The sequence below is a fragment of the Crinia signifera genome, chromosome 9, assembly GCF_055691185.1.
Source record: "Crinia signifera chromosome 9, ASM5569118v1, whole genome shotgun sequence".
In the NCBI taxonomy this organism is placed as follows: domain Eukaryota; kingdom Metazoa; phylum Chordata; class Amphibia; order Anura; family Myobatrachidae; genus Crinia; species Crinia signifera.
Window position 1 is genome coordinate 117,136,410 of NC_139225.1, and position 26,043 is coordinate 117,162,452.

Consider the following 26,043-nt stretch of genomic DNA (forward strand, 5'->3'; position numbering starts at 1 on the left):
CCGGGTCGTGCATGCCGGGAGATGTAGTGGTTTACTGCTTCCAAGCCATTACAAGCCGCCGTCGGAAAACTACATCTCCCAAAATGCACCGTTTCTAGAACTGAATGAAGTCCAGTTGAAAAAGAAACATCAAGTAAGTAACTCGCCATCCTTGGCCTGTTCTGGTCAAGGAGTCTCCTAAATTACTTTCATTTTATCCTTATTATTGTAAATGTAGATGCACTTGTGTGAGGATCGTGCTGCCTGTCGGAGCCTATGTAGTTCTCCTTCTGCAGCGTTCTTTATGGTCTTTCCTACATGATGAGTTGTCACATGGGATCAATTGCTTGTGTATTATTTGTTGCATGAAAGAAGAGTTGCATGGTGTGTGCAATGTATGTGTGTGCTGAGATCAGGGTGCAGTGTGTGATCTGCTGACATAATCTACATGTTAATCACATTAGGAATTTATTGCTTAGTTTAAAAAATGTTATGAGATTGCAAATATATATCGCATATTAATGAGGGCTGGGGCAAGCATGTGGTGACCCGTGCAGAGCCACAGTCAGCCCCCCCTGCTGCTGCACACTTTTCTTCATTCGTCTGTTATGTGGAACAAAGGAGAATGCAAGCAGAGACTGTCCTATACTCTGCACTTTATGTCTTTCATTTGCATGTTCTGTTTTATAGTGTTATTTCTGTATAGACTGCTGTCTGCAAAATCTGTGACTCATTTATGTACATTTTATATGGAACAAAGGGGTGTGGGTCATAGGGTCGATTGTGTGAAGGTGGACACTTGAACTAGGTTGACATGGCTAAGGTTGACTGGGTCAGAAGTCGACATGGACACCGTATCAGTGTACCGTGTCCCCTCACATGGCTTGTTGCACTCACCATGCTTCGGGCATATAATATTCTCCCTCTACGCCCTAGTGGATGGTAGAGTATGAAATACTGCCTGTTTTCCACATGTCGACCTAATAACCCTGTTGAACTTCATGCATGTTGACCTTCATTAGTCGACCTAATGCTTGCCGACATTCCCATTGTCGACCTAGTGACCATAGCCCAAGAATATAGAGGCATCAGTAAAAAGTGACTGGGCTGGGAAACGCTGTCAGTGTCAGCAAGTTCTCAGCGATCTGACGCATTAAAATTTATTTAATGGCTCTATCTCTTATATATTTGGCTACATCTGTCACTCAAAGTGTGTCTGGAGCTGTAACGCTGGGTTGTGGACTTCCATCTTAATTTATGATTGTCATCACCTGTTTTAAACAGGGTAATTGATAAGAAAGGTGTTTAAGCACAGGTGATGGTAATCCATAAATTAAGAAGAAAGTCCAGAAACAGAGCAATGTGTCCCTCCTGGAGAGGGTCATGTTGGGAGGTATGCACCTCCCTCCCCCCCCCATTCACGGCATCCCCACCATTAAATGGCACATGCAAAACACTGACATGGCTATGGTCGACAATGAAAAAGGTTGGCAAGATTTATTTTTCACTTTTTCAATGTTTTCATATTAATTCTCATGTGTCGACATGGACACCAATGAAGTGCCACACTTATGTCAACATTTACATGTGTTGACCTTTCTGTGTTGATTTTTTCTTGTGGCGATTCGCGGCACCCCCCGCGACCCCCCTCCCGCGATTTGCAGCACACCCCCCCGCAATTCGCGGCACCCCCGCTGACTCCCGTGACACCCCCCCCTCCTGCGATTCGCGGCACCCGCGACCCCCCCTCCCACGATTCGCGCCAACCCCCCGGGCCCCCCCTCCTGCGGTTCACGGTGCCCCCCACGACCCCCCCTACCGCGATTCCCCACCCCTGACCCCCCTCCTGTCATTTTGGCAAGCCCCCGCGACCCACCCTCCCGCGATTCACTGCAACCCCCCGCGCCCCCTCCCACAATTCGCAGCACCCACACCCCCCCCCCCCCGCGACCCCCCCTCCCGCAATTCACGGCATCCATCCCCGACCCCTCCTCCCGTGATTCGCGGACACCCCTCACCTCCTCCCTCCCCCCCCACCCCCGCGCGCGATTCACGGCAACCCCAGGATTAAATGGCACATGCAAAACACTGGCACGGCTATGGTCGACAATGAAAAAGGTTGACATGAGTTTTTGAAGATTTATTTTTCTTTTTTTTTATGTTTTCATATTCATTCTCATGTGTCGACATGGACACCGATGAAGTGCCACACTTATGTCAACATTTACATGTGTTGAACTTTCTGTGTTGATTTTTTCTTGTAGCAATTTTTTTCCAGTGACAACTATGAACTATGTGCACGTCAACCTACACATCATCAACCAATTCTTTGTATAATATATAACACCTGTTCTGTTTTACTGTAGGTGTTTTAAGTCAGACCTTTTACTGCTACTATTACTGTTTATGTAAATGCATTCTGAATGACAGCAACATCCTACCATCCTTCTACAAGAATATATAACCAACTAGGTGATTCATCGCGCCCCGTGCCCCCCCCTCCCGCAATTCACGGACCCCCCGCGCACCCCCCTCCCGCGATTCGCAACCCCCCTCGCGCAATTCACGCCCCCTCCCACGCTTTGCGGACCCCCACCCTCTCCCGCGATTCGCCGACAATTGCGCCCCCCTCCCTTGATTCACGGCACCCCCGCGCCCCTCCCGCAATTCACGGCACCCCTAAGCCCCTCTTTAGTCCCCCGTATACTCACACACTCCTATCACTACCCAGCTTCCTGCTCTCCTGAACCGTAACTTCCACCACTGGGGAGTCGCTGACGCTGTTTTGCCCACATGCCCCTATCATGCCTCATAGCCCAGCCTCCTGCTCTCATGCACCCGAACTCTCACCCAGTAGGAGGAGACACTGACTAAGGGCCACCATCCTGTACTCCTGTACTGCCAAGCTGGACCCTCACCCACTGGCAGAAGCTGCACAGTATCTCCCACCCTCCTCTTTAGTCCCCCTTATGCCCACACACCCCTATCACTACCCAGCCTCCTGTTTTCCTGTGTCGTGACCTCCGCCAGTGGGGAGCCGCTGACTCAGAAACACCCTACTATACTATTGCACACACACACCTAAACAACATGCACACATAGCCCCCCCCCCCACACCCACAAATGTCACTGTACCATCCACACTATCAATGTACATCTTACTCTGTAACCGCTTTTTAATTAAACAAAACAATACACAGCCCCTTCCAAATCATATGCTCTCTATTTAACACATTTCACCTATAACTCAAGTTGCAATACAGGCCATCTTTCATACAATTCTAACCATCTTTCTCATATGCAAATGTTCACAAATTAAGGGGGCGCAGCCCCTTACGACGGTGTGAAGAGCGCCCGTAGGGCGCGATGAATCACCTAGTATATGTGTAATTATCTAAACCAGCAGCACGCCGTAGAGCAGGGCTGGGCAACACCGGCCCTCCAGATGTTAATGAACTACACATCCCAGGATGCCTTGCATCAGTTTCAGCATGGCCACATAGCAAAACTAATGCAAAACATCCTGGGATGTGTAGTTCATTAACATCTAGAGGGCCGGTGTTGCCCAGCTCTGCCGTAGAGTATTCCATATGGGTTGGGATCATTTGGTCTACAGCATCATGGTCGACAGTCATTTGGTCGACATGGGAAAAGTTTGACATGGGTATAGGTCGAAAGGTCGTTAGTTCGACAATGTCTAGGTCGAGAGTGAAAAGGTCGACATGGGGTTTTTCACTGTTTTTTTACTTGAATGTCAACACAGTTGACATGGACACAGTTTGAAGTACATCGCTGTGCTCGCGATGCGTCGGGCACGGTGCCTCGCTATGTTCGACACACTATTTTATTCTCCCACCATGCCCTAGTGGATGGTAGGGCATGAAATACCGCCTGTCGGCACATGTTGGCTCAAAAAACAGTGAAAAACCCCATGTCGACCTTTTGACTGTCGTCCTAGACATTGTTGAACTTATGACCTGTCGAACTAATGACCTTTCGACCTAGAACTATGTATGTCGACGTAATAGTGTCGACCATCATGCTGTAGACCAAAGTACCGCATCCCATTCCATATAAGTAGTACAAGTGTTTAACACACAAAGGGCCTTATTCTAGTTCACTCTTTCTGACAAAATCCTTCTTAGATGGGCAAAACCATGTGCACTGCAGGGGGGAAGATGTAAAATGTGCAGAGAGAATTAGATTTGGGTGAGTTATTCTGTTTCTGTGCAGGGTAAATACTGACTGCTTTATTTTTACACTGCAAGGGGCAGATTCAATTAGTCATGGGGTAAAATCCACTTGAAATGCACTATCTGGGGCTTACCATGTGGTGTAGCTCCTGGACTATATGGGGTACTTGCTAAGGCTTCTAAAAATGAAGAGGTGATGTTGCCCATAGCAACCAATCAGATTCTGTCAATCATTTTCTAGGATGCAAAAGACAAATTCTGATTGGTTGCTATGGGCAACATCACCAGTTAGCAATTTACCCCTATGAGTTAACACATGGCTTGGCTAGTAATTTAACAGAATAAATACCTGGAGCTACAGCTGCAAAAAAAAGTGCCATGTGTAATTACTTCTGCCCCTGAGGGGGTATAAATAACTTGAATTTTAGCCAAGGGATCAGTTCCATGGCTAATTGAATCTGCCTCTAAAGGCCCCCATACATTAGTCAGACTTGTCCTAGGGACAAGTCGGACCTGATTTCTCCTGCAGCTCCCCGGGAGGGGGAAGCACGATTAGGCACTTGATGTGCCAAGGTTTGCATATGATAAATCGCATGGATTTATCATATGCAGTCCCCGGGGAGCTGCAGGAGGAGGGAGCCGTGCAAGGGACGGCAGCGGGATGCCGGCTAATTGAGAGCCGAGCAGGGAGAGGCTACATAGGGACCCGGGCAGCAGGAAGCTGTGTTGCGGTGGGGTGACAGCGGGAGGCGAGCAGGGAGAAGTTGAGAACTTGATGACATGACGCTGGCTGCCGGGCAGCCTCTCTCAGCCAATCGCTGATTGGCTGAGAGAGGTCTCAGCCAATCAATGGCTTGCTAGTCATCTCTATGGGCGTTTTTTTTTTTTTTTTAAGTTATCTGTTTCTCCCGGCTCCCACCGCTGCAGCGCTGCCCGGCAGCCAGCGTCATGTCATCAAGTTCTCCCTGCTCGCCTCCCGCTGTCACCCCACCGCAACACAGCTTCCTCCAGCCCGGCGCCATATGCAGCCTCCCCCTGCTTGGCTCTCTATAGCCGGCATCCCGGGTGCCAGATGGGTTCCCGACAGTCGGGATCCCGACAGTCATTTACCCGACGTCGGCATCCCGACTGTCAAAATGCCGGCAGCCGGGTGACCGACGGCCACCCGCTATTTTCCCTCGTGGGGGTCCATGACCCCCATAGAGGGAGAATAGAATAGGTGGCTCGCGTAGCGAGCCACCGTGCCCGCAGCTTGGCGAGCCCAGCGAGCCCGCAAGGGGCTTTTTTGCACTCGCCATGCTGTCTGACTCCGGGCAGTCGGGATCCCAACGTCGGGATAATGACTGTCGGAGTCCCATACCACACCTGGCATCCCACGCCCGCTGCTGTCCCCCTGCACGGCTCCCTGGCTGGGCTGCACATAAGATTTGGCAAATCTTATGTGCAGTCCGACCTCCCGACCCCGATCCGATGCGCACGGGACCACGCATCGGATCGGAGGGGATGTCTTCAAGTGCGATTTGGGCCGATTTCACTGCCCGATTCATCCGAATCGGGCGAAATCGTTCCCATATCGCATAGTGTATGGGGGCCTTAAGGGAGATCGCAGAGCGGTATTCAGATGTGGTGTTTTCTTTGGCAACATCACGCCAAAACAGACCTGGTTTAGCCAAGTCAAGTGGCTAACACCATCTAAACCAGTGACACTCCAGCTGTTGTTGAACTGCACATCCCAGCATGCCCTGCTACAGTTTTAGCATGGCCAAATAGTAAAACTGTAGCAGGGCATGCTGGGATGAGTAGTTCAACAACAGTTGGTGTGTCAAGGTTAGCCTAGTCTAAACTTTTGGGTGTTCAAACAGCTGACTTTTTGCACATTTCAGCTTGCCTCCTGAGGAACTAAAATGCCCCCCTACCATGCAGCTCTTCACGCCCGAATGGAGCAACAATTGAATTGCTGTGCAGGAAAAAACACTTGAATTTCTGCCCTAAAGGTAAATACACACTGGGCTGTTTTGCCCAGCGTGTATGCTGATTGGTGATGGGGAAAATCATTGTGCTGAAAAAGTGCATACATAGTCAGCGATTTTTGCCCGTTTTAGTGATTTTTCCAGGGTGGACAATTTTCCATAGCAGGACGCTATGGGAAGCCATCCACCCCGTCCCTCTGAGATGAGCGGCCAGGCCAGCGATAATTTGGGACCACGCATCAGCACTCATTGCTGCCTTGTACACAGGGCTATTTTTGTGCAGGCTCCAGCAGGAACTGAGGCCCTTATTCTAGTTCACTCTTTCAGACAAAATATTTCTTAGATGCCTCACCTGCAGTGCACATGGTTTGGTCCATCTAAGAAATATTTTGTCAGAAAGAGTGAACTAGAATAAGGGCCTCAGTTCCTGCTGGAGCCTGCACAAAAATAGCCCTGCTTGTACACATTGGGCGGCTTTCAAGCTGAAAGAAACTCAAACAAGTAAACTGAGCTGCTTTCAGCTCAAAATCGCCCAGTGTGTATGGTCCTTCAGAGTCCATTGGCTACTTGTCTCATTTACTTCTCTCGCTGTATGGCATCTCCCTCTGTAGCATGCTTCACTGGTGTTCTATCTCGCTCAGAATCCCACTCATCCCCCCAGAACATGCAAGGTGGGTACATACCTAAATTATGAGTTTAAAGTGAAAGCAGGCAGCAAACACAGAGCATGTAAGCACAGTACAAATCACCTGGTCATAGGTACATGTGCAGAACCTTATCAATAGTGGGTTGTCTGCTTCCAGCTCTAGTGATGACTCTCTGTGCATAGTATAAAATGAGGAAAAAGGTTTTATACAACTGGGCTGTAATGCCTAGTAGAGATGATGCAATGTTAACATTACTGCCTCCCCCCCCCCCCCCCCCCTTCACACACACACACACACACACACACACTCCCACAAATATATACTGGTAGGTTAATTGGCTCCCACCAAAAATGAACCCTAGTGTGTGTTTGTGTGTATATGGGCAGGTGCAATGGGCCACCACACCATAGCTGCTGTCACATTCTATGTTCATAGGGCCTGCTGTATTATATAATGAAGGTAGGGTAATGTACATAAGGGGCTCATTTATTTACACTGAACTAAGCCCAATGACATAAAGTAACTTGTCCAGGACAAGTTAGACAATGACCTCATGGGGCTTATTTATGACAACCAGAAGCCTCTGTTTGTGTTTATGCTCTTTGTTTAAAAGCAAGGCATGGCTACTTTCATCATTTACACATAGAAATGGTCAGAATTGCAATGACTCGGTGACAGTAACAATATCTATATGTATGTTTGTTAGAGTCTGAGGGGTAAATGTACTGTATGAAGCTTGGAGAAGTGTCTATCCCCATAAGGTTGTGACTAGTTCCCCTTCGCTGTAAGGACCTGGGGAGGAGAGGGGATGGGTAGAAGAGGAGCAAGGTCAGAACAAGGGACCCAAACGGACCCTCGCGGGCTCGCTCCGCTCACCACGCTTCGGGCACAGTGCCTCAATTTGCTCGTCGCCTGGTTACTAAGGGCAACTAGTGGTGGCGTGGATAGTGAAGGAACAAACCCTCCGTGAGCGAAGTGAGTCCGCGAGGTTCCGTTTGTGTCCCTTGTTCAGACCTTGCTCCTCCTATCCCTGCCCCGTCTCCTCCCCAGGTCCTTACGGCGAAGGGGAACTAGCCGCAAACATCCCCATAATGAACGTTTTGTGCAAGGGGATAATGCTTCAGCCAATCAGCTCCTTACTGTCAATTTACATATTGGAGCTTATTGGCTGGTACAGTATCACCCTGCACATAATGTTCTTTATGGGGATAGATACCACTTCTCCAAGCTTCATAGAGCTATATATTGCTCAGTGTCTTGTTTTCATCAGATGGTCGCTAATGAAAAGGAAGACACTGCTGGGGAAGCTGCAGGGGGAAACAGCAGATACCCAGGGGAAACCGCTGGTCGTAGGAGCATGCTCCTGCGACCGTTTCAGGGCTAGTCGGGGGGGCGCACTCCTGCTGACAGTCGCGAACTCCTGGTGACAGTCGCCCGATGTGCTGCCGATGCGCGCTCCCGTGTGAGCGCAAATCGGCAGCCAGATAGAGAGGGCAGGCAACACTATATAGTGTAAATTGTGCCCCTCTAGCATGCCGTGCGATGCGATCTGATCGCATCGGGACTCGCATCTCATGGCAGGATCTGCCGTGTGTACACACCTTAAGTTGGAAGTTAAACAAACTAAATAAAGTTACATTGTATCTAGGAACAAACAATGCAATGGGTGCAAATACAATTATTTTGTTTGCATGCAGGGTAGATACTAGTTTTTGCATGTAGCCTGCAAAACTCATATCGTATTATAATTACTGTTCTGGGACAATATATCAAGTACATCATATAGTGTGTACCCCTAATCCATCCTTTACAGCTTTGTCCCATTGGATGGGCTGCACACCCAATGGGACAGTTCCATGGCTGTTGCTGCATGCAGCTTGTTATGATATGCTGCCCTGTTGTACAGCGGATTGTACAGTGTGTGCGGCATGATGCAGTGTATCCTTACATTGAATCACTGCATCACACCATCGCTTGGTCATTCATGTGTGGTTGTTCTTCCAACACCTGTGGCAGTGATTTTTAATATGTAGGTGCCACATGACTGCAGACGGTGTGTCGCACATTGGGTCAACATACAGATCCTGAGTGCCTATATAGACACACAGGTTGAGCTGATCTCCCAGGATGCACTGGCCTCTCCAGTAGCGAGTGTGATTGCAGCTTCTACTGTATGCACACCCACAAAATGCAATCTGAAGGACTATAGCACGCCAGTGTTCCCCCGACTCCTCCCCTCTGACACGCCCTTACACTGACTGTCAATCACTTTGCGACATACGTCTTGCTGCAACTGCACTCCCAAATCCCTCCCTGCACATGTGCACAATGGCACATGCGCAGTGCAAAAGCATTGATCTGTATGCGTAGAAGAGCCGCACTACATACGCCCCCTGAGTGTATTTCGCTTAAATCTCTTACCCCACCTGCAGTGCAACATGGTTTTACCAAGATGCACAGATAATTGCTCTCTTTAGCTTTAATACAAACTCAGCCATTTATGTTCTCCGTTCCTTTATAATTAACTAAAGGAAATCTGACATTTGGACGTAACACCTGCCCAATGAATCTGATCCAGATTTCTGTTGTTTGGAGTCTAAAGAACCTTTAACCCTCATTTTTAAATCCTCATTTGGTTTACTTACTAATACTACTTTGTACTCCTTACTAACCTTTGACACCGTAGAAGTTATGCAGCATTGACATACGTGTCACAGCACAGATCCTAGTCTGTCAGCAGGAACTTCCAAGACGCTGCATGAGGCCAGGTTTGTCATTTTATTGGGTTTGGGTTTAGATTTACAAGTACATGCCAACTAGTATACATGTATAGGACACATGCATAACACTAGTAGGCAATGCCACAGTACGGTATAATGGCACATGGAAAGAAATGCCGGAAATATGATGGGGGTCAGTCCTACCCGGCTCAGTTTCATCATCTTTGTATCGCCTTTGTTTGTGGATTATTACATTGGTTTTGTGTCTGTAACCTTTTCCCCAGTTACTGTACTTTTGTTTTTTTCCCCAATTATTTGGATATGTATATTTTGGGTGTTTTAGCCACTGTTAAAATTACCATAAGTTATAGGATCATGGGGTGTAAGTTTTTGTGTGGTGTACTCTTGTCCCCTGCAAGTCTTATAAGTCCATGTACACCTCATTCAGATGTAGTGTTCAAGTTAGGCTCTTCTAGCAGCGTCCAGCTAAAATAGCCAGCCCTTGGGTCCACGCTGCCACTTGCATACGCACAACATCTAATCCCATTGATCAGATAGCTGGGGGAAGCCCAGCACCTCTGTGATCATCAATATCGATTCCCACTCTGCTAATAGTAATATAATCCTTCATACTACTACATATTTGTATCTGAATAGATCGACAGTTTCTAGATAAACCGTCCAATAGGTCTACCCCAAATGGTTGACACGAAAAAGGTTGACATGTGACAAGTAGAGTTCATTCTAGCACCCGCTATCTTTGAAAACCCATGCAGTTCCTCTTCGCTGTCTGCTGGGGTGTTTCTAGCACAGGTCTGGTTTGCATATCAGTGCTGATATACAGACCACACTGTGCTAGAAGCACTCCAGCAGACAGCGACACCCCAGGCAGGGAAGAGGAACTGCATGGGTTTTCAAAGCTAGCGGGTGCTAGAATGAACACAATACAAGGTTGGCATGTTTTTCATGATTTTTTTTTTTTCTTTAAAAAAAAACAGCTTGTTCTTACTTCACCATCCATGTCCGGATAGAGGTGTGCCTAAAACGAGTGTAGACACTGCACTAATTCTCATGTCGACTTTTTCCATTTGTCGATTGACTAACTAGACACTGTCTACCTACTAATCCACACCCCATGAATGGCTGCTGTAATTCCTATTTATGTAATAGAATTCTTATATAACGCAGCTTATTCTTTTGAGCCTTCCAATTGGAATTAATAGAACACAGCTGGGTAATGACAGGCAAGGAGGGTCCTGCTCGCCTGCTTCCAATCTATAGGGAGAATAGGCATTGATACCAAGGATAGGTGCAGCCTTTTGCATAGTAGTCCCCCAGAGTGCAGAGGTTCTTGGTGGGCTGTACGATACAGTGACCCAGCAATGTTGGACAATTCAGTGATCTCCTTCCAGTGGTTGGAACTTAATTGCCTCATAATGATATTCAGACAATGTACTCGGAGTCAGGATAATAAAAAAAAATGACAAGCCATCTGGGTTAATCTGTAAAATAATTAGCAACATGTCCTCTAAACAGGAAACGGTTGACAACGTGCAGAGTTCATTTTGTGCCCTTTTTATTGGGTAATTCTTGGCTTAATGTAATAAATAAGGAAAGCAGATCTGAGGGCAGCGTTTGAAGTGCACTTTACAACCAATAAGCGGTAAACAGCTGACCCAGCACCTCCCGCATTGGGTTACCCGTGCCCTGCTGGCAAATGTTTCATTAGAACGGTATTGTCTGCCTATGGGTCATCTTATCTAGAACCTGTTCCTGGTCTCCCACTAATAAGCTTGGGAGGATCCGGCTGCCGTTTAAAAACCAAATAGTCGAGTGTAAGTTTATAGGAAGCAGCAGCGTATTCTCATAGGAACACGGTGACATTTGTTTTCCATCTGGGCAGTGCGCAAGGCAAGTATGACATTAATTACTTGTTGTTGCTGTGTCAGTGCCAAATATTGCTGGCGTAATAGATGTTGAAAAGTTCCCAGCGTTACCGTGTCACTTGGTGTCCTCATGCTCTATACATGTTCATTCTCTGGTATGATTTTCTTTGCACTGTGTATTTGCTGTTACTGTGTTCTCCTAAATCCCATACTGTCACTACTGTTAGTCACCAGGCTGTATCCCCTCCCTCCTACAGACCACCGCTGATTTACCTTCACCCTGCTCTGATGCCATTCTCTCCTGGAACAGCATGTGGTGTCGCAGGCTGGTACGGCTCTATCCGGGAACCAGGGGGCTGCTCACCAAGGGAGTTAGAGGACAGCTTCGCTGGTCACCCAGATTCCATCCGACTGCTTCGTTGGTGACGCGATGGCTCAGTACAGCCCCAGATGTCCAGGAGTGCTCCTGGGTTCTGCACAGAGATCATTTCGGTGAGTTAACCCGAGCACATCTAACAGCATTCTGCCTTCTTGGATGGAACATACAGCAGTTTGGAAGGTGTTCTGTTATAATTCTCGCATCACCGATGTAGCTGATCTCTGGTCCAAATATTATGAAAATCTATACACCCTGCAACTTTGTTTGAATTATACGGCCTATATGCTGAATGCTACATGCTGAATTGCTGTGAGCGATCCTCAAAATATCCGCTGAACATGCCGGTGTCGCCCACAGCGACTGTTCTTTCAGTATATATAAATAGAAATACAGCCAAACATTGCACCCAGAGAAAGAAGAGTCCCTGCGAGCGGCGCTGCCATTTTTAACTGATATTTTGAGGATCTCTCGCAGGAACGTTGACACTCAAAGGGTTTTTTAAAAAGGTTTGCGTGACAATTTTCACACCTATTTTGACAAATTCTCTTGGCACTCAATGGGTTAATAAACTTAGGGGCATTATCGTTTGAAAGAGGGCAGTCGCACGGTGGCGAAATGTACGAAGCAGCAGGATTGGTCCTGAAATTCAAAATGGCAACAATGTTCTAAGATAATGAACACACCTATTTTACATTTCTCATGGTGGGTAAATGTCAGGATCCACTGGCTACTTGGGATATGGTCGCTAGACAGACCAGCATTATGTCAACTTCACAAGGTCGACATGCATTAAGGTCAACATGACAGAAGGTTGACATGTGGTTAGGTCGACAGGGTCATTAGGTCGACACGGGGAAGGTCAACAGTTAAAAGGTCGACATGGGGTGTTTCACTTTTTTTTTTAGCCGACATGTGCCGACAGGCGGTATTTTATACGTATTCGTATTGATGTGCTATCAATACGAATTCGAATTGCCGTATTTTCGGTATAGTAAATGTCAAAAATTAGTGTATTTCTGGATACAAATAAACCTATTTTTAACAAATTTCCTTTAGTAAATTTCCCCCTTAATTGCATAACCTGCATATGGTGCGATCAGGCTGTTAGACCGATCATATGTCCAGTTAGAGCAGTTATTAAGGGGTATTACAATCCACATGTAGCTATAAGAGGATAAAATCACTCATTCTCATTTCTTATTAACATATAAAGAGCCAGACGGGTATAACAGACAGCACAGCAAACAGGATAATTATAACTGTGCAGTCATACATGAATACCGTATATACTCGAGTATAAGCCGAGTTAGTTTTTCAGCCTTTTTTTTTAGCTGAAAAAGCCTACATTCGGCTTATACTCGAGTCAGTGGCTTCTGTCCTGCGTCCAGCCATCCACTTCGCTGCCCGGCTCCACTTTGAACATAGGCGCGGCTACGGCAACATGGCCGCCGGCCTCCTGCACTATACATGTCCTCATTGCAGGAGGCCGGCGGCCATGTTGCCGTAGCCGTGCCTTTGTTCAAAGTGGAGTCGGGCAGCGAAGTGGACGGCAGGGCAGTGGCGGTGGCCGCGTACCCCCCCCCCCCCCCCATCATCCAGTGGAGCCAGTCAGCGGCACACCCCAAACCCCCTGGAGTCGGATTCTGGAGGAGGTAAGGGGCGGCTGCTCCCTCCCCCCTCCGTGTGTGGTGTCCCTTGCAGGGGGATCAGCCTGTGGTGTCCCAGGGGTGAGCAGGGGGATCAGCCTGTGGTGTCCCAGCCTGAGCAGCCTGTGGTGTATTGTGCAGGAGGAGCAGCCTGTGGTGTCCTCTTCAGGGGGAGCCACCTGTGCTGTCCTGCTATTATGCAGGGGGAGCCACCTGTGGTGTCTTGCTATTAGGCAGGGGGAGCAGCCTGTGGTGTCCTGCTATTAGGCAGGGGGAGCAGCCTGTGGTGTTCTGCTATTAGGCAGGGGGAGCAGCCTGTGGTGCCCTACTATTATGCAGGGGAGCAGCCTGTGGTGTCCTGGTATTATGCAAGGGGAGCAGCCTGTTGTGTCCTGGTATTATTATACAGGGAAATGTACCAGTAGCTGCTGCATTTCCCACCCTAGGCTTATACTCGGGTCAATAAGTTTTCCCAGTTTTTTGTGGTAAAGTTAGGTGCCTCGGCTTATATTCGGGTCGACTTATATTCGAGTATATACGGTATGTCTAATCATTTTGTGAATAATACGCACACTGCCTACAATTACAGCTGTATAACAAATAAAGCTATTGCTTTTCTGAAATTATACCAACACTAAATCGGATGAACATCAGGCTACGAGTTGCCAGCTTGTTCCACAGCAACTTGCACCATCACCCACAATTGAATTGACTCCTATATCTCTGATCCTGATTCCCCATTAAGGAATAATAAAGTTTGGCAGTCAAGGAGTGTATTAAATTCAACAGGTTTTACCTTCTTATAAATTATAATACAGTAAGATATTGTACATTGTTTAGAATTTTTTTAATGTCATCTTGCTGTAAATCTGTCGAAATTCAGATGTTGTGGTCATTTGGCTACATCAGACTGACCATTGCCATCTGGTGGTAAAATTGGAGTACTGCAGCCATGCAGAAAAAAAAATATTTTAAAGTACGAAGGCAATGTGACCAAAAAAGGGGTTAAAACAAAATTCCAACTTTCTTACTTTAAAATAAAGATTTCTCCAGAGCTGCAAGAAAACTGTAGTATAGAAATTACCGCAGCTAAAATTCTCACATATAATTGAATACCAAAAACCCTGCAGCTGCCCGATATCTCGCACGCTGCAGGAAAAATACATGTACTGCGTTCAGTTGAATAGGTCGCACAGTATAATAGTAGTATATTATCTAGTGCAACCTGTTTACAGTGCTGAGTTTAACCATACATTGCATCCATTTCTGCAGAACTGGCGTACTCTGGCACCTGTATGCGCTTTGACTACGTGTGGCTGCGTGATCATTGTCGTTCAGCTTCTTGCTACAATACCAAAACCAACCAACGCAGTTTGGACACCGCCAGCGTGGAGTTGGATATCAAACCTGCAACCGTCCGAGTAGATGAGACCACCCTATACCTAACATGTAAGTTACGCAGTACTTTTAGTATATTGGGCCTAATTCAGCAGGCCATGCTAAAGTGTGAAAATTGCTATTTGCAAATATTCTCGATTCTGCGAATGCGTGAAGCTCAAACTGCGGTCGCATCCTGGGAAAATGCGTCTGCAATTTGAGTGATGCGTTGGGAAGGCCGCCGCCTCCTCTAGCATCCTCAAAAACTAATGTATGGGGGCGGACATTTTGTGATGGTTTGTTTTCACAGCAACAGAAGCCAGGAGGGGAGCCGTGACCGCAGACAACTAAATCTGTGGGTCAAGGCCACAGCACAGATGCGGCAGCGGTGTTCCAATAGCCCTGCAGTCCCCTGGAGCCCACACTTCCGCAGTGCCTCCCCGCCACCATGGGGTCTGCTATTGTTATGCCATTACCCTGCATCTAGGCTGCACAGCCTACAAATGCAATTGCAATTATTTTGCAATTGCGTCGTTGGGAGGGACTTGCCCTGTGCTGTGCCCCAAGTATGCAGCAGAAAGAAGCCGCAATTTTGATTTTTGCAAATGAACCTGGATCAGGCCCATTGTATCTATATGATCGGCAGGCTTCTGGGGACAGTGGTGGCCACATCAGTCCTTGATATCTACCAACAGTTTTCCAGACCACCTAGCTAGTGCCCAGTTGCAGTGATTACTGTCTGTCTCATTTTCAAACATGCTGCATTCAGTTGAGGTCCACTTTAATTTGTGTAGATCTTAAGCATATACGTCTTCTGTGGTCTTCCCATGTAACAGGGCCAGATGGTCACATGACTCGCTATGCCTTGGAGTGGTTGTGCCAGAATAGTTATGAAGGACAGAAGCAGCAACTTGTGCAGCCACGGATATTATGGAATGCAAAGATCTACCGGGAGGCTGACGTACCTGCAGTCAGCTACTCAGACTTCCTAGAGACAGACGAGGGGCTGAGAGACTTTCTGCACAACTTCCTGCTGTACGGGATTGCCTTTGTGGATGATGTTCCGCCCACCAGGGAAGACACCGAGGAAGTGGCGAAGAGAATTAGCCATATTCGGTAACTTATTTTAGAACAAAGGGTTATACCTTTGGTATGTTTATAGGAGTAACACCCGCCTAATTAAGATTTATCTAAAGGTGTCCGTATACCATGGGGGTGGGGGGGGGGGGGGGGTGGTTTAAATGCCATCTATGCATGGACATCTCTTTGGAAATCCAGTAGGAGAAATGGCAGCCACCTTCTGTTATCTAAATGTAACATCTATGATGTCCTCTCTGTGTATAGAGATCTATATAGAACTGAATTGATGATATTCAACCTTTTTGCGGTTCCGATTTCAGTCCACCCTTCATGTTGGAGGTATAAGGTTCATGCATTGTATTTGCTGCATTGTAAGTATTAGTACAGGTTGAGTATCCCTTATTTGGATATCCCAAAACCGAAATATGGCAAAGTAAGGTGGCTGGGGAGACCCTGCTGCCACCTTACCTTTCCTGTGTGTCCTTCTTTATCAGTCAGCTGCAGTTTAATACACCACTATTATTTCAAAGGAATCAGATGTATTATTGAAAGCAGAATGATAAAGAAATGAGCGCCTTGTGTTTTGGGACTCCATCCTAGTGTAACGTTGGCTGTACTTGTTAGGTAACCTGTCATTTAACATCGTATTCTTATAATCTGCAGAGAGACTATTTATGGTAAAATGTGGGATCTCACATCTGACTTCTCAAGGGGAGACACAGCGTATACTAAGCTAGCCCTAGACCGACACACAGATACCACCTACTTCCAGGAACCGTGTGGGTGAGTTCAATTTCCTTTTCATTCAATTTCCAGTAGATAGAACACATTTTTAGAAGGCAGCTCTCTGGCTAAGGCACTGTGTCCAGCAGTTATCAGACACCAAATATTACCTTGTAGGTTTTCACTGGAATAGTGATCTTGAGGCCCATACACACTGAGCAAATTTGAGCTGAAAGCTGCTCAGATTTGTCGTTTGAACTGCTTTCAGCTCATAATCCGCCCGGTGTGTACGGGGCAGCGGTGAGCGCTGATTCACGCTCCCTCATCATCACCGGCGGCTGTATAACCAGCAGATGAGTGATGGGGTGGATGGCTTTCCATATCATCCTGCTATGGACAGTCGTCCACCCCCCGGGAAAATCACTCAGAAGGGAAAAAATCGCTCAGCATGTGTAAACCGAGCGATTTTCAGCCCATCGATTTGTCCCCATTATCGCTGTCCATACACGCTGGGCAAAATCACCCAGGGTGTATGGACCCTTTAGGGTTATACATGATCAGTATTATTGCCAGAAGAAGCCTGACAAGTCTTTTCCATAAAGTCACAAATGTATGACCTCCAAGAAGTTTTGCTCAGTCAAAATATGTTCCCCGTGTCTCCCCTGTTCCTGTCCTCCACCCTCCCCAGGGTGCATCTAGTGTATATCTGTATATGCTATGTATATCTGTACTTCCACTGTTTACATGTTACCTACCTGGCGGTTGCACATCCAAATCTAATTCTTAGTATAACCAAGTATACCTGTCCAATAAAGCGGATTCTGATTACACAGGTTGAGTAGCCCAGCGATGAGCCAGGGATCTGTTCACAAAGACTCCACCAGCAGAGGGCAGCACAGGGCAGACAACAGTCAGCTCTCCTGCCTGCTAGTACTATTGGTTACATGTATTCTGTATATACAGATGTACCATGAAAAAGCTAAATGGTCCGCCCTATCATCTGTTAGGCATAGCCTCACTGTAGTGTCCTGAGAAATACAACTAGAATCACAATAAAGATGTAGAAGTCAATCATTTCATTTTGCCCTTTGCCAACATCTGCTGCCTTGTCTTGTCTCACTATAGGCTCACCATTACGAAACTAGATCAGCCAATTAGTGTTTATTTTAGAATCCTGAATCGTTCAAATCCAGCGCAGTTCTTCTTCTCTGCCCGGGACGCCACTCTTTGCTGTGGTGCATCTAGCACAGGCCTGGTCTGCATATCAGTGCTGAAATACAGACCAAACTGTGCTAGGAGCACCACAGCAGAGAGCAACACCCCAGGCAGGAAAGATGCAGTGTGCTACAATGAACACTAGTCAATGGTTCTTCAGCGAAGTTAAACTCTCAGGTCAGATGTTTATTTTGCCTGTAAATAATGTGTCGTCTCTGTTTCACGAGTAAACCTGCTTCTGCTGTTGTTATTATTGAGTCTCATTCAATCAGAGTTTTGGCGAGCGTGTGATTTTCGTGCTGACATGGCGTTCCGGTTATTGTGTCCCCCAGTATGCAGCTCTTCCACTGTCTGCGGCATGACGGCACCGGAGGGCGCACCCTGCTGGTAGATGGCTTCTATGCCGCTGAACAAGTCCGTGAGCATCACAGAGAACATTTTGACCTGCTCAGCAACGTTCCGCTGAAACACGAATACATTGAGAATACAGTGGGAAGTCACAATCACATGGTGGGGATCGGCCCAGTATTAAATGTTTATCCCTGGAATAAAGAGCTTTATATGATTAGGTGAGTACCATGTGTATAATACAATGAATACATTACTGATATCCAATAATGGGGCAGATGTATTAAGCCTTAACAAGAGATAAATGCAAGGGTGATGAGGAGAGATAAACATCCAGCCAATCAGCTCCTTACTGACACAGCCTGTAACATGGCATTTAGCAGGTGATTGGCTGTACGTTTATCTCTCCTTATCACCCTTGCATTTATCTCTTGTTAAGGCTTAATACATCTGCCCCACAGTTCTTTATGCTTATGAACTGGGCACCGTTATAATACAAGCTGAGAGGGAACAGGCTCTGACAGGATACAGACAGCAGATAATAAGACTCTGTGCGATGCTCTGCAGTGGACATCACACAGTCCTGGTGTCTTCTCGTCCATCATCACACATGTGCATACCACTATTATTCCAGTCCATGCATAGCTAGGGTCTTTGCCTACAATCATAGGGTAACAAGAGGTCTCACATTATTCCATGTTGTATGAGTTAGAGGTGCACAACCAAGGCTCCCAGCTGAAATAAAGCCCCATACACACAGCCTATATCGTCAGGGATGTAGTAGCTAAGCGACCATATCGTCAGGGATGTAGTAGCTAAGCGACCATATCGTCAGGGATGTAGTAGCTAAGCGACCATATCGTCAGGGATGTAGTAGCTAAGCGACCGTATCGTCAGGGATGTAGTAGCTAAGCGACCATATCCTCGAATGTATGGGGCGACGGTGGCCGGGAGCGCACTCCCGCCACTATCCCTGAAGTGATTGCTGCTCCTGCGACCAACGGCTTCCTCTGGCAAAGAGTCTCCCCCTGCAGAGCTCAGCGACCAATCGCTTCATGTGTACGGAGCTTAAGGCTGAGCATCACTGCTGTAGATTACTACGCATCCTCTACTGTACATTATATATCATGTATGTAGGTTAGGTAATCACGCCTGTGAGCACCAAGAACCTGCATTTTTCTGGATGATTTGTAGTTATTGGAAAAATAGAGGGGTAAATGTACTAAGATATTCTAGAAGATACTAGATAGAATCTGATTGGTTGCTATGGGCAACAACCCAACTTCAATAGAACGCCTGTTTTTTATGAATCGCTGCTTTGTTCTGAAAATGATCTGCTCTTTTCACCCTCTGGACAGATATTAATAAATTTGTAGATGCCAAGGAAAATCGGATCACAGACCTAAAGTTCCCCAAAAAATACAGAAAAAAATAGTAGCACTAGCAATATTAAAATTCATGGAATTTAATAAAGATAAATGGTACACAACAAGTTAAAACAACATAAGCACCAGCATCTGTAGTTGATTGGCTGCCTACTTAGAGGGATCCATTACTATTATGCCGCCTGATTGTATCCAGAAAAAGCAAATAAAGTCTCCTTGCTGTTATGGAGATATAAATAATTACCGCAGTGGTAGTCCAAGTGAGGATTATTCCTTTTTAGGATTGCGTATCAGCAAAGTCCATCAAATAGCAATGGGGGGATTCCCCTGGGTTTCCATACAAGTAGCTGGCGTAAAGGTGGCTGGCGCGTTTCGCTACAACTAGGTGTAGCTTTATCGAAGGATATTTACTGAGCAGTAGTTGAGGGTTTATATACCCTTCTCATAATGAGGAACTAGGTGCACCTGTGCTGATTCAGCAACAATCACAGTTTAAATATACATAAAAAAACAGAGGAGACATATGAGAATGAACAAGGAGGCAATGGGTATCAATAGAACATGCATAACAACGTAAAATAATATAAATTAATGCAATAAGGAATAGCGTTTATCTCAGAGTTCTCTGTTCTTTCATTGGTCAGATCTGTTTAGACCCTTATTACGTAAGTAGGCTTGTTGCCATAGTTATATAAACAATTGTGGCAAGATCCTATCATACTGAAGGATAATAAACACGTGGGGCGCAGATGGTCATGTGGGGTGAACACATGATCTGTGCTCTGAGCCTGTACAGCCGCTCAATCAGCGGCGCGCGTGTCAGGCCGCCACCGGAGTGCTATTTCCACCTTTAAACACTGCTTGTATGGAAACCCAGGGGAATCCCCCCATTGCCATTTGATGGACTTTGCTGAGACGCAATCCTAAAAAGGAATAATCCTCACTTGGACTACCACTGCGGTTATTATTTATATCTCCATAACAACAAGGAGACTTTATTTGCTTTTTCCGGATACAATCAGGCGGCATAATAGGAACGGATCCCTCTAAGTAGGCAGCCAATCAACTACAGATGCTGGTGCTTATGTGGTTTTAACTTGTTGTGTACCATTTATCTTTATTAAATTCCATTAATTTTAATATTGCTAGTGCTACTATTTTTTCTGTATTTTTTTGTCTTTCTCTAAGGGACTCTCAATCCCGTGTATAGTAGCAGCTTCACATCACACCCCACTACAGCACCCATTTGTGTTGTGTTGTTTGTTTCTAAAGTGCCTAAAGCTGTTCAATTGAAGACTAGAGATCAACCCACATACTGCCCCAAGGCAGCACATAATGCTGATTTCTGCTCCCACTCTCCGTGTTGGCTGCTGCCTCTATGCTGCTTGTGGTTTGGTCACGGGTCTCTTATTGTTGAGAGAAGCTTCCTGCAGCCTGGCGGAATAAGGGGAGTTGGGGCGAGCCAGAGATCACAGCTGCTCTGCCTTGCACACGGCACCTCTTTAGTGCATAGAGAGAGGGGAGGGAGTCGGGGGCTGCCCAGCACTGGGCACACCCCAGAAAACGATGAAAATGGGGGTCGCAGTGCTAGGCCAAGCCCCTCTGACTGAAGCCCTGCCCACCCGCACCTTAGCCCCACCTCTTTTTCTGGCCCTTGAAGAAATGCCAGAAGTAGGCTTGATACACATTGGTTTTGTGAAGTGACTCGGGATTGGAGGAGACTCTGCCCAGGACACACTTTTGGAGCCTAGCAGAGTGCATTACCGGACTGCACTTTGCTTTATTCCACCCAGGCTCCAAAACACCCTCTGGGTAAGACAGTCTTACCTCAACATTTTTTTACGGGTTTTTTTTATCTTAACATGTTTGCCATTTTTATGGTATTTTATTAATAAATTGCATATATTGTTAAATGACCTCCTCTGTCCTGTCACCTACTTCTATGTTTTCCAAGTACATGAGGGTGACAGAAACCGAGGGTTAGATGCCATTGTAGGGAATTAGGTGTAGAAGATAGAAGTAAGAGAAGGAAAAGCACATGAAAGGAGAGGGTCCTACTTGGAGGAGCTTATATTTTAAAGGGGTGTCAGACAGGGGTGACGCATGGATGAAAGGGTTAGTATGAGATACGGCTGGGTTTGAGAAAGACGTGGGTCTTGAGGAGTAGTTTGGTTTTGTAGGACCAGATTATTGTTTGCTCAGTCATGTCTGGTAACATGTTGCTATTACTTTAATAATGATATTTGTTTTAGGTACAACAACTATGACCGTGCTGTCATCAACACGGTTCCTTATGACCTAGTGCGCCGCTGGTACACTGCGCACCGAGCCCTGACTGATGAGCTGAGGAGGCCGGAGAATGAGCTATGGGTAAAACTGAAACCAGGCAAGGTAGGTTTGGGAAAGCTCCTTTCCTCTCTTTACTTATTTTTTTTCTTTCTGTGAAACACAAAGGCTGTAGTTTATCTGGCATCTGTTTGTGGTGGTTGACTCTCTTTGTGCGCTGTTACCAAGTTTATGATACTTCAGCCCTGTTTTCAGGGGTTCACGTGCCTTGGTGCTCGGGTTGCATTGTAAATTGTTTCATAGAAGACCGCTTTCTGACAACGGGGTGTGTCAGGGACAGCATACTTCCACATGAGGGAAATGGTTGAAGATCCAGTCCAGGATTTAGAACAGCAGCAGGGCTATGGAGATCCAGCCCGGGTTTTCCTAGGTTGTATTAGGAATCACTGGCTGATTAGCAGCACCTGGTGCTTCCTGTTATATGTTCTGTTAGAAGGTTGATGTTCCCAATGGCAGGTAGTGCCTGTGCAATAGGCTTGCGGGAGTCCGGGGATTACGTTAGGGATTCTCTAGAAGTATCCTTATTGTGAGAACTGACATTGCTGTAACCTGGGAACTGCCAATCTGTTATCCTGGAATGCTGTCTACCTGCTGAGAGTAAAGAACCAGACTTCATCTTTAACCAGTGTATGTGATTCCTTGTCACAGGGGCCTATGTACTAAAGGGCCTATGTTCTAAGCCTTGAAAAGAGATAACATTGGGCCTTATTCAGATCTGAGCTCAGTACAAATTTTTTGGAAAATGGGCAAAACCATGTGCACTGCAGGTGGGGCAGATGTAACATGTGCAGAGAGAGTTACATCTGGGTGGGGTGTGCTGAAACTGAAATCTAAATTGCAGTGTAAAAATAATGCAGCCAGTATTTACCCTGCACTGAAACAAAATAACTCACACAAACCTAACTCTCTCTATACATGTTACATCTGCCCCACCTGCAGTGCACATGGTTTTGCCCATTTTCCAAAAAAATTTGTACTTAGCTCAGGTCTGAATAAGGCCCATAGACAGAGATAAAGTAGGTCAGCACACAAAAAAAGGTCGACAGGCTCTAGGTCAACATTGTCAAAAGGTAAACATGGAAATGGTTGACACAGGAAAATGTCGAAATCTGCCAACAAGGTCACTGTATGTGTACTGCGTCTGCTCGCATGACTAGCTGGGGACACTATTATCATCTAACTCTATGTCCACTTGGATTGTGAAGTAAGTTTGTCGGTTTTTGTCAATGTCGACCTAGAGCCTTTTGACCTATTACCAATAGTGCATGTCCTAATGACTGTGTACTTAATTACTGTTGAATAGGGTGGCCAATCCCGGGATCAGGATTGTCGGGATCCCAGGATTTGGAACCGAAAATGCTGGGATTTCAATCCCAGGATTGGAGTTTCCAATCCCGGGATTAGACTGCGCATGCGCTTTTCTCATCCCCGGCGGTGCGGCTCCGCTCAGCGTGAGGGATGTCAGAGGTCACGCTGCGCAGGCCACACAGCCGCCTTGTCCTAGGCGCACTGTCCTCCTGTCCTGGCTGCATGATTCAACTGCACGCATGGCTGGCTCCATTCCCCCGCCCACCTCCATTCACCTGTCCGCCCGGCTTTATTCGCCCACCCGCCCGGCTCCATTCACCTGTCCGCCCGGCTTCATTCGCCCACCCGCCAGGCTCCATTCGTGTGTTTCCGGGATTGAAAAAATGCCCCGGGATTGGCATCCCTCCTGTTGACCAACCCGCACTGGAGGTGCCTTAAGTATTGTTCAGGAACCAATGCTCCTAAAGAACTTTTGGGAAGTGCATTAAGTCCTCGACTATATATGACATTTCCCAGAATTCTGGCATATTTGGTTATTTATATGCAAAGGTCAAAATCGTGTGACAAATGGTGTAAATATCGGTTCTGTAATATTGGCATCTACTTTGCTAAATTTTTGTGAATTTCTTTAAAGCCCATATCCTATGACGTGACACCCGCTGTCTTACCAAATGATGTGTCTCCAATATTGTAGCTGAGCATCTTGTAAAAAGGCATTCTGAGCCGGGCAGTTTACATCATTAAGGACCAGGTGTATCCAGCTTCAAAAAGTGATACAGTGGAGAGTGATAAACAGCCAGCCAATCAGCTCTTACCTGTTATTCGCCAATCCCAGCCTGTAACATGGCAGTTAGGAGCTGATTGGCTGGTTGTTTATCACTCTACATTTTATCACTTTTTGAAACTTGATACATCTGGTCCATTGGAATGTTGGTAACACAGATCATAGAACTATCAGTATAGTATAAATGTGTGGTGCAGGAGACAGAGAGTGTCTGATACTAGCCAGTGCCTCCCCAGCTATCGACCTCACCGCACTTCACTTGTATAATATTAATAATTGGTTTGTACGTGGTGTGTTCAGAATCTAATCATCCTTGTTGTTGCAGGTACTATTTGTAGATAACTGGAGGGTACTGCATGGACGGGAGTCCTTTACAGGCTATAGACAGCTTTGCGGATGCTACCTTACTCGAGATGATGTGCTGAACACTGCACGTTTGCTGGGCCTAAAAGCCTGACGAGCAGACGTTTCCAGACCAGGAAACAGCCAGAGCCATTTAACCAAAGTGTCACGGATATCCCAAGGTCACGTTCCCTGCCACAATGTGATGGATCCTCGGGCTCGTGTGAACACATTTTAGCAAGATGCTCTACGCGTTTTATTCCTTTTGTCCAAATCGGAACTGTTCATTCTGCTATAAACTCGTATTTTTAATCTTTTATCATTTTACAAAAAAATCTTCAGTTATCTTCGTCACAACACAAAGATGTACTTTTTACACCGTGCTCTGATCATGTGCTTCTGTAGGTCTCGGAGGAAAAGGCTTTTGGGTAAAGACGCGGAAGCTGTGTGATTGTGAGAATTTGCCATTAAGTTACAACGATACATGAAATAATTTCCAGAGAATAAGCAATTCTGGATTTATCATGACGTAATAAAGTGCTTTTGTGCGCTTTTATAGATACATCGCAGTCTATTGTGTATTCTGTTACGTTTCATTCAAAGTTTACTTTTTATTCCAGATATCAGGTTATATACTTTATATTTGGGAAATGCTCTGAGAGGCTCATTAGTGTGGTTCTCCTTAGGAATCCTTGTTTCACCATACATGTATTTCAGTTTATTTGCCTTATTATCAGCTTCGCTTTAGATTCCATCTGTACTCCAGTGTGACACCACACGGCCAGTTTATGGCTAAATTGTAGAATTGTTTTATCGGTGTTACAATGGGATCCTGGGCGGTAATGTTCCTCCCGGATCGCATTGTATATGTGATCCTTAATAAATGAGGTAGACAAACACACAGCTAACTCTATCCAAACCTACAGGGGAGTTATATGTAGTGTGAATGGTGCAAATGGCCATTGCCTCAGCATTTAAACGCCAGCAAAAACAGCTTGAAGAGCACCCTTCATCTGGCTCATTTGTACGGCTATTTGGCCAAAAGGTATTGCTACCCTATGGGATAATTACAATTTTTAAGGTGGGTGTCAAGCTAATCCATTTACCCTCAATTGAATCCCCTCCCATAGACATAAGAAATGATGATAACATACTGACAAGTGGGCGACCATTAAATGATTTCTCCTGCTAGCAAAGGGATTTGGGCGCCAGTGGGGGGCGGGCATTCATCGGGGCGGAGTTAAGGTGCTCGCTGAATCAGGCCCTTAATCCATAGGTGTTTGGATGAAGGTGCCTTTTGTCTTCTGAGGACGGCCTGAATCTGTATTCCTGAGTGCTTTTACCCTATGTTATGGATTTGAGAGAAGAACACACTTTTTAACCCCTAGCTATTGCTCATTTCTTATTAACTCACTAATACCTTAGCAATTCACTTGTGTGCTGCCCTGAGCTGACTGGCTTTCAATGGCTTTTTTGGGGTGCTGCGCCCCGGGTTCAAATTTAGGGGGTTATTCTGGTTCACTGCTTCTGGCAAATTCCTTCTCAAATTGACAAAACCACGTGCACTGCAGGTGGGGCAGATGTTACTTGTGCAGAGAGAGTTAGATTTGGGTGAGGTTTTACTTTAAAGTGAGATCTATATTGCAGTGTAAAAATAAAGCAGTCAGTATTTTCCCTGCACAGAAACAAAATAACTCACCCAAATCGAACTCTTT

General features: G+C 46.2%; 1 protein-coding gene across 2 annotated transcripts; it reads left to right on the forward strand.

Moving 5' to 3' along the window:
* On the forward strand, window positions 1-24,890 carry TMLHE (trimethyllysine hydroxylase, epsilon). 2 transcript variants are annotated; one of them, XM_083159572.1, is made up of 8 exons: window positions 1-133; window positions 11,653-11,887; window positions 14,693-14,869; window positions 15,634-15,913; window positions 16,541-16,660; window positions 18,148-18,384; window positions 21,801-21,939; window positions 24,312-24,890. In XM_083159572.1, exons 2-8 carry the CDS (start codon window positions 11,707-11,709, stop codon window positions 24,441-24,443), a joined length of 1,266 nt encoding a protein of 421 aa, XP_083015698.1. In that variant the 5' UTR covers window positions 1-133; window positions 11,653-11,706; the 3' UTR covers window positions 24,444-24,890. The 2 variants fall into 2 exon arrangements, with proteins under 2 accessions (XP_083015698.1, XP_083015699.1); XM_083159573.1 differs by lacking the exon at window positions 1-133 and adding an exon at window positions 9,436-9,557.
* Window positions 24,891-26,043: the final 1,153 nt, after the last annotated feature.